General features: G+C 44.3%; 2 protein-coding genes across 5 annotated transcripts in view; both read right to left on the reverse strand.

Moving 5' to 3' along the window:
* Positions 1-683, reverse strand: part of ing1 (inhibitor of growth family, member 1) — a 12,446-nt gene extending 11,763 nt beyond the window's left edge. Inside the window, exon 1 of the mRNA XM_085384734.1 lies at positions 467-683. The gene's annotated coding sequence lies outside the window, so the exon portion shown is untranslated. The remainder of the gene's footprint in view (positions 1-466) is intronic.
* Positions 684-835: 152 nt separating this feature from the next.
* Positions 836-6,623, reverse strand: LOC146650982 (ATP-dependent (S)-NAD(P)H-hydrate dehydratase-like). Of its 4 annotated transcripts, XM_085384728.1 has the most exons (12): positions 6,452-6,623; positions 5,137-5,652; positions 4,584-5,024; positions 4,242-4,392; positions 4,101-4,146; positions 3,915-4,003; positions 2,559-2,667; positions 2,288-2,338; positions 2,093-2,197; positions 1,869-1,989; positions 1,631-1,754; positions 836-1,304 (listed from the first exon to the last, which is right to left on the reverse strand). In XM_085384728.1, exons 1-12 carry the CDS (start codon positions 6,504-6,506, stop codon positions 1,154-1,156), a joined length of 1,959 nt encoding a protein of 652 aa, XP_085240854.1. In that variant the 5' UTR covers positions 6,507-6,623; the 3' UTR covers positions 836-1,153. The 4 variants fall into 4 exon arrangements, with proteins under 4 accessions (XP_085240854.1, XP_085240851.1, XP_085240853.1 ...); XM_085384725.1 differs by lacking the exon at positions 6,452-6,623 and having other exon boundaries at positions 5,137-6,249; XM_085384727.1 differs by lacking the exons at positions 4,584-5,024; positions 5,137-5,652.
* Between the last annotated feature and the right edge of the window lie 704 nt (positions 6,624-7,327).

Genomic DNA, 7,327 nt, shown 5'->3' on the forward strand with positions numbered 1-7,327 from the left:
AGTCCATTTTAACGACAAGTAACGATACCCAACTTTTCCCAGTTTGCAAGTTTATGAATCTCTCAGTCTGCACCACACACTTATGAAAATGGGATTTTCAAAATGTGGCGTTAACTGTGGAACTCGCTGCTAAATGTTTTGGAAAGTTACATCTTAATGTGACAAACAACGCTTTGAACAACGGTCACCGAAGTGAATACGTTTCACCTTCAACACATTAAGCACCCACTGAACATTTACGGACAATTCTAGCTAACACGACGCGGACAAACAGAATGGTCTTTTACTGCTTTGGCACTTTAAAGTGGTCTTGACGCGTTGGCTTCGGCGTGTCTGTTAGCTGGATTAGCCGACTAGCTTATAACAATACTAAACGAAATTCAGCTCCAATCCTTACGGAAATACAGAGCAGATACCTCGCCACACTCATTCAGTTGCCATATAAGCGGAGGGTGAGTAAACTTACCTGTGAATACTCCGAGTTAACCTTACAGACTCTGTGATGCTGCTGTGGGTCTTGTTGCTAACGCTAGGTAGTGCGTGTGTGTGTGTAACTACGGTGGACTCGCAACAACGGAGCTAGCTGTCGGCTAATTCAGCTATGCGCATGCGCCGCATACTTTACACGAATCACACACGCCTCACTCTTCTGCTTTTAGGTTTACGATGCTGCAACCAACCAAAACACTTTGTTGTCCAGCAGGTATCGGTTTTCATGGACTTTACAAGTTAATATTCCCCACTGACTCTATAAAAGTCACGTTTTCTGCAGTCACTCACCCAGTAATACTTCCATGATGGCTTTTAAGAACTTTGTCGAAACAAACAAACAAAATCACATTTATAATTTATTTCAAAACGTATACAGGTTTCTGGTTTAGTGTGAGCCCATTCATCCTAATGTCTCAGTCTCTTTGGTGGGCTTGGTGAAGGCATTCATTATTCAACTAGTGGTTTTCTTTTTGTTACTTTTTCATTAAACACAACACAAACAACATGTCAGTGTGTATATTTTGCACCAAATTTTGATTCCGGGTTCAAATCAGTCATTAAAATTCAGCTAAAGAAGAACATTTCTTTCAATCCCAAAAAGGTTACGTTAGGAGCGTAAAATTTATTCTCTTTTTACAACTGTTTGCATCGCTGACTGTTTTTAGCTTTCGAACAGCTTTTTGAAGGCTGAGCTGATCTCCTGGATCATGTCTGACGTGGTGGTGGACCTGCCGTGCCGCTGGAATGCTTGACTGTTGCACTGCCTGGTGAGTGAACAAGCACCAAATGCAGCAACCACTGAGGGATTCATACTATAGGGGAGGAAAGGGAAAGAAGAAGGGGAAAAAAAAAAGAGAGAATATACATCCAAATAAAGTGAACACGTACATTTCTCTGTGCAACATCACACTTTATGCATTCATTACATAGGAAAAGCCAAAAAAATCATCGTGAGAAGTGGTCAGAACGTTTGGTGATAATTTTTATACACTCTCAGCATGTAAATCAGTGCACTCTGTAGGTAATGTGTGTGTAAATATATTTTTAAAAAAAACTATTTTTTATCCATTGAGCCCTGAAAAGCTTGGCCTATACATTCATTCAAACATAGCACAAAAAGCAAAAATCATGCCTTCACCTTCTGATCATTCCTGCTGTGGAAGCAGCATGGGCCCAGTGTGCCAGCACTCCCATAGATCCAGAAAGGAGATCCCCCTGTCCACCGCATCGTCTCCCGCTGCCTTCTAAATTGCATGAGTACACTACAAACAGCAGCACACGACACAGCGTCACAAAAGGAGCTCCGAAGCATCTGAGAATAAACAGAGTGAACGATCAGCCGGAAGAAATTAAAGCACGTTCTGTTTGATGCCAACCTTTGCTGCCATCTGTGATGAAATCCTGCTCCCCCTTCAGCACCAAGGTGAGGTTGCCCATAGCTACACTGAGCTGCATGACGCTCCGCTGATAATCACTGCTGTCCATGGGCTCATGGTGCTAATGCACACAGACAACGTAAAAAGACACACATCAGCATAGAAGATCACATGTTATTTGCTGTCAACTAGTGAGTGGGACTGAAATGTGCCAAGAAACTTACCAATGCCTCATACAATCGAGTGAATTCCATGAAGTTAGGCGTAAGGATGCCCTTCTGGTACCCTTGGATAACAGATGGTTGCTGTGTAACCAGCCATAATCCATCCTGTTAAGAATGATCACACACACTATGTATGACTTAGCAAATGAAACACCTTCCGCTCCACATCTGGGACTTTATTTTATCAAGACTTACTGCATCAATGACTATGGGGATATCTCTTGCTTTCGACTTCTCAATGACCTCCTGAAATAGAGAGAGAGAGAGAGAGCACAGGGTCTGTCTTTAATAAGCCTTCCGTTGGGGTGGGGGGAAAAAAAGAAGAAGTAATTTATCAGCCACCAGTAACACTTGTGCTATAACAAGTGCTAGCAATAAGACTAGTCTGCCATGCTTATGCAGAAGTATCTAGCAGAGTAGCCGAGACTGTGTTAAGCGCAAGGAAGAATGAATGTGCTCCACGTGCCTTTGCTGTTTTCAATAATAAGTCTTCTCTTCCTAAGCCTGGTCCCACCACAAGTCCGTGTAGTCTTGGAAGCCATTTTTCTATTTCTTCCACTGCGTTAGGACTGTCCCTTCATTCACACACATACACACAGATTGTCAGACATGCTGGAATGCACAATTAATCCCAAATTTTCCAATTAGTTTGCAAGGAAAACACACACACACACACACACACACAAAGTGAAGACTGATAACACTGTAACGGGTCTCTGAAGTGAGCAAACACAAATAGAAAGCAGTCGATGTTAATGTTTTCTGTAAGTGCCTCTTGTAGAGAAATGAGCCTTTTAACATTTTTTTGCTATAACAAGCTAATAATGGCTTTCTAAGAGCACACTGGCACAGGCTCACCAAACTGAAACGCAGTCATTAATGTTACTGTAAGGTTCCCAAGCCGCTCCAGCCACGACAAGTAAGCGTGAGCTGTGAAGGTTTGTACTGTCACACTGACAGAATACCCAGAATTATGACACTACCTGTTCATGATCTGACAAATGTCAGAAATTTAAATATTTAGGACAGTGATTACAGAATCATTGTGAGAAAGCAGCGTGTTAATTATAACACGCAACGTTTAATACAACGGAGTAGAGTGATGATAGTGAAATGCAGAATTTGGCTCCAAATAACATTACAACTCACAACAAAAAAAGAAGACGTGCGCAACTATTTATTTTGAAAATCTTATGCCTCGCCACAAAGCCTGGGTAAACTTTGATGTTTTTGCTTGCAATAACACACTGTGTAACATTTGTGAATGCATCCAAATTGTTTTGAAGGAAGGAAGGTTCAGGGCTGAAGCAATCAGCATCATGGGCTCATCCGGTTAGAATAAGAAAAAGCAGCCAGAATTATTCTCAGGGTTCTCTTTTTATTCTCAAATAAATAAGGCAAAGAAGGAAGGAAGGAAACAAAGACACACATGGACTGCTCTCTCTAAAAAGGACATAAAGTATGATTTAAGTAATTCAAAATGATACATAAACTCAGGAGACTCAAAGAGAAACTCACCTCAGCTGCCGCCCCATGTGGGAGTGAAGAAAGAGTGAGGGGTAGGTGAGTGCAGTCCTTATATACTGTGTGACATATAATGTGTGACAGGTGAGTGCAATTAAGGCCAAGCACCACACCCAATCAAAGGTGAGGAAAAGAAACAAGGTGCATCTGGTGAAGTGAATGTGCTAGAAGGTGAGCCTTTACAACACAAATACCAGTGCATAATGCTAATAAATACACACCATTGCACTCTCAATGAGCCAACTGCTACCAGCTACTTCAAATCCTACAGAAAGATTATTATTGGCTCTGTACTTACAGAACTGGATGGACTATGAGCTCAGGGCTGTATGATTTGATTACAACTGCAGCATCTTTGGTGCAGAACACGTGAGACAAGTCAGCCCCCTGGAGATGAGAAAAAAAATGTATATACAATATACAATTAGAAATTTTTTTTTTAAAAATGAATGGACAAAATTGATAGTCAAGCTTTACTGCCTACCACTTTTAAAGCAGAGATGGCAGCAAAGTAAGGAGCTCCAGTGTAGCTTTAGAGATTAGAGATGAAGAGAAATTAGGGCAAATGTTCCACTGAATTTGTTTTTTTCTTTTAAATCATGCAGGAATCTTTTATGCAACATACTCTTGACATCCTCCAATGATCCCAATACGTCCATCTTGTCCCTTGTGTTTTTTGGATGTCAGCGGAGGGACTATGTTCTTTACCAGTGGCAGGATGTCATCCTCCATACCTCTGTGCGACGTGGAGCCCAAACCGTAGAAGCGCTCAAAAACTGAGGAGATAAACAAAGTGAGAGTGTTCAGCGTACGAGCGAGTTTCAAACCACTGTGGTCGACAACAAAAACACACTAACACGATCCAAAATAAGAATAATAACTGAGTGTGATCTTTCACGTTACAGCTAATCTGCCTTCAGGTTTCTCTCCACATCAAGGCTTCACGCGTAGCGCCGGAACTAAATACCTAACGCCTGAGGGTCTGCGCTCAGAAATGGATTCTGCTGTGTGAGAGAGTCTGTCTGGGGCGAAGGGCGTTTGGGATGACCGGAGTGGCCACGTGTATGCGACGGGGAGGTACTGGAAATGACCGGAGCGCGGCCAGGATTCGCCGTCTTGGACGGAGCGGATGCTGAGCCGGAGGAGGAGATGCTGGCGAACATCTGGCCAAGCATCTGAAGCATCTGCAGTTCCCGGGCATGCTCAGCTTCCCGGCGCCGGTCTTCTGCTTGCAAGCGCTGCTCCTCCATCCGGTAGAAGTCGTCCTCGGCTTGGGCGCTCTGCTCCAGGAACTGCTCCATCAGCTTCTCCATGGGGAAATTGGCGCGTCGCTTCCTGGGCCGTTTGGGCGCTCTGGCTGACAAACAGCTGGCCGACTGGCTGCTGTTAGGCGGCTTCGCACAAGTCCCTGAAGTGGAGAAGGGTGTGACATTATGTTAGCACACATACTCGAGTCACACTCGAGGCACTGAAACATGATAAAGCCACGAAAAAGTGATAGTGGATAAGGTTGGACTCACCATTATTCCCCACTGTCACTTTAACCGGAATGGGGATGGGAACAGTTGGGTATTCCAACTTTACTTCAGTCTCAGCGGGATAAGGACACTCCCCTGTGCTCTCAGAGTAAGCATCCTGAGCATCTTCCCCATCCTCCTCCGGGCCATCGACGGCCTCCTCTCCTCCCGCACCGCTGTCTATAAACTCCTGGGCGTCCAGACTCGGCCGGTTACTCAAAATCCTCTCCATGGTGTCATAAAACTTGCAGATCTTGTGATACTGCCCATTATTCCGCAGATTGCCCTCCTTCGCCAACAAGTACTGCCTCTTGAGGCTCTTGATCCGCACCCTACACTGCTCGGGCGTCCTTTCAAACCCCATGGCTCCCAGCCTCCGGGAGACGTCGCGGTACACGAAGCTGTTTCGGAAGTTTCCATCCAGCGCCGCCTGGATGTCCTGCTCTCCCCAGATGTTCAGCAGCGTCCTCGTCTCCACGTCCGACCAGAGGAAGCCCCGCGTTGTGTTCGCTTGCATAGCTGATCCAAAACAGGCCGTCTCCCGGCGTAACCTCCACCCCCGGGGAATAAGTTGATTGGAGATGTTGACACTGCGGATTATGACGGCCGTTTGCTCTGGGTCTCTGCGCTCAGCCGCATCAATGCCGCGGACCACCGTCAGCCCAAACAACGACAAACGGCCATTTCGCTAGCTCAGAAGGACCAGCCGGGGTAATAATTTTGGTCTTAAACTTGAAGATCATCACAACGTGTGCAGGTCAAACTATTTGTTAGCTAGCTAAAAGCCTAGCCTTCTGTGTTTATCTCATTCGTGTCGTCAAAATGCGTAGCTCTGGGATAAACCGACAGGAGATCGGCTACAAGAGCCGTTTTCAAGCGGTAACACTACATCGAGTAAATGTCCAAACTGACCTCTGATCAGTCCTTTGAGGTTAACTTCACCTTTCTCCGCCTGGTCCCCCGCCCCGCGAACGCATTTCTGCGGGGTCCTAGAGACCCACCTCACCTCAACAACGAGCCAAACTGTCAGCTGCTCGGCCAACACGGAGAGCACTGGACGACTCTAACGGCTCACCTAACGTTACAGTCTAAAGCTAAGTTTTAATGAAGTAAAACTTTGAGATAACGTCAGTCTCTTTTACCTTTCTCGTTTAAACAGGCCAAGGCGGCGATAAGCGACAGTGCAACTGGGATCGAGCAAAAAGCGAGCGCTTGAATCTGTTGAGGCATGCTCTCATTGTTTGTCTGACTGCAGTCACCCACTCTCGGAGCTTTATCACGGGCTGCACAGCCCTCTGTGGCACTCAGCTGTCCTTACCTAAACTGGAGCTGCGCTTCAACGCCGACAAGTGAACGCAAGTTAGCCTGATCATGAGGCGCCCTATAACCCAGCGCAGTACTACAGGAAGCGTGTGATGCCTTTAAAGGCTGCTCGGACACTCCTACATCCAAGTGGGCTGAGGGTGAAATCTGCTGTCGACGAGCCATCAAACCGGAAGCAGGTTTAAGCATGCGCTGCTTCAGCAGGGCCGGATTCTGAGACAAGCCCTCCTCCATAATAAAATGAAGCACACATCAAAATACACACAGAAGAGTAATAAGGTGCAGATGTTTTTAAGTTTATTTGCAGTTTTCATCTATTTGTGCTGATTTCAAGTTTTTTTTCCAGCCATATTGCAAGTATAACCGTCTGTTTGCCTCTGTTTTTAGAAGTTTTGTATTTTTTAATACTCATTATTCAACCCCTCTGCCATAAAGAACTCTTCAGGAGGTCAGTCCTACTATGCACTATGAAAGTGTAGAGGTGGTAACAGGCGAACACACGTGAACTGTCAGGCACGAGATTCCATACACACATAATTTTAGAAGCATGTCAAAAAAATTATTTTACGTAGAAAGTGTAGCCTATTTTTATTTATCAAGTCTTCATTTCTAAACAAATATAATATCACCCTTAAAACTACAATTGAATTCATAGATTTAATGCATAAATTAAAATATTTTGTAACTGTAACTGTTTATCTAACTTTCTTCTGGTTATTGTTATATTTATTGTGAATAGATCACATGTTTCGATCGAAGCAGAAACATGATTGTTGAATATTTTTTACTTTCTTACAAATATCAGTCTACATTTTAGGCAGGCCATTGGCATAAAGTGAATGAATATTTATTTCTCAGCTAATAATTATAA

This window comes from Rhamphochromis longiceps, linkage group LG16 (assembly GCF_057381845.1).
Source record: "Rhamphochromis longiceps isolate RC_006_pf linkage group LG16, R_longiceps_female_GT1.1, whole genome shotgun sequence".
Taxonomy (NCBI): domain Eukaryota; kingdom Metazoa; phylum Chordata; class Actinopteri; order Cichliformes; family Cichlidae; genus Rhamphochromis; species Rhamphochromis longiceps.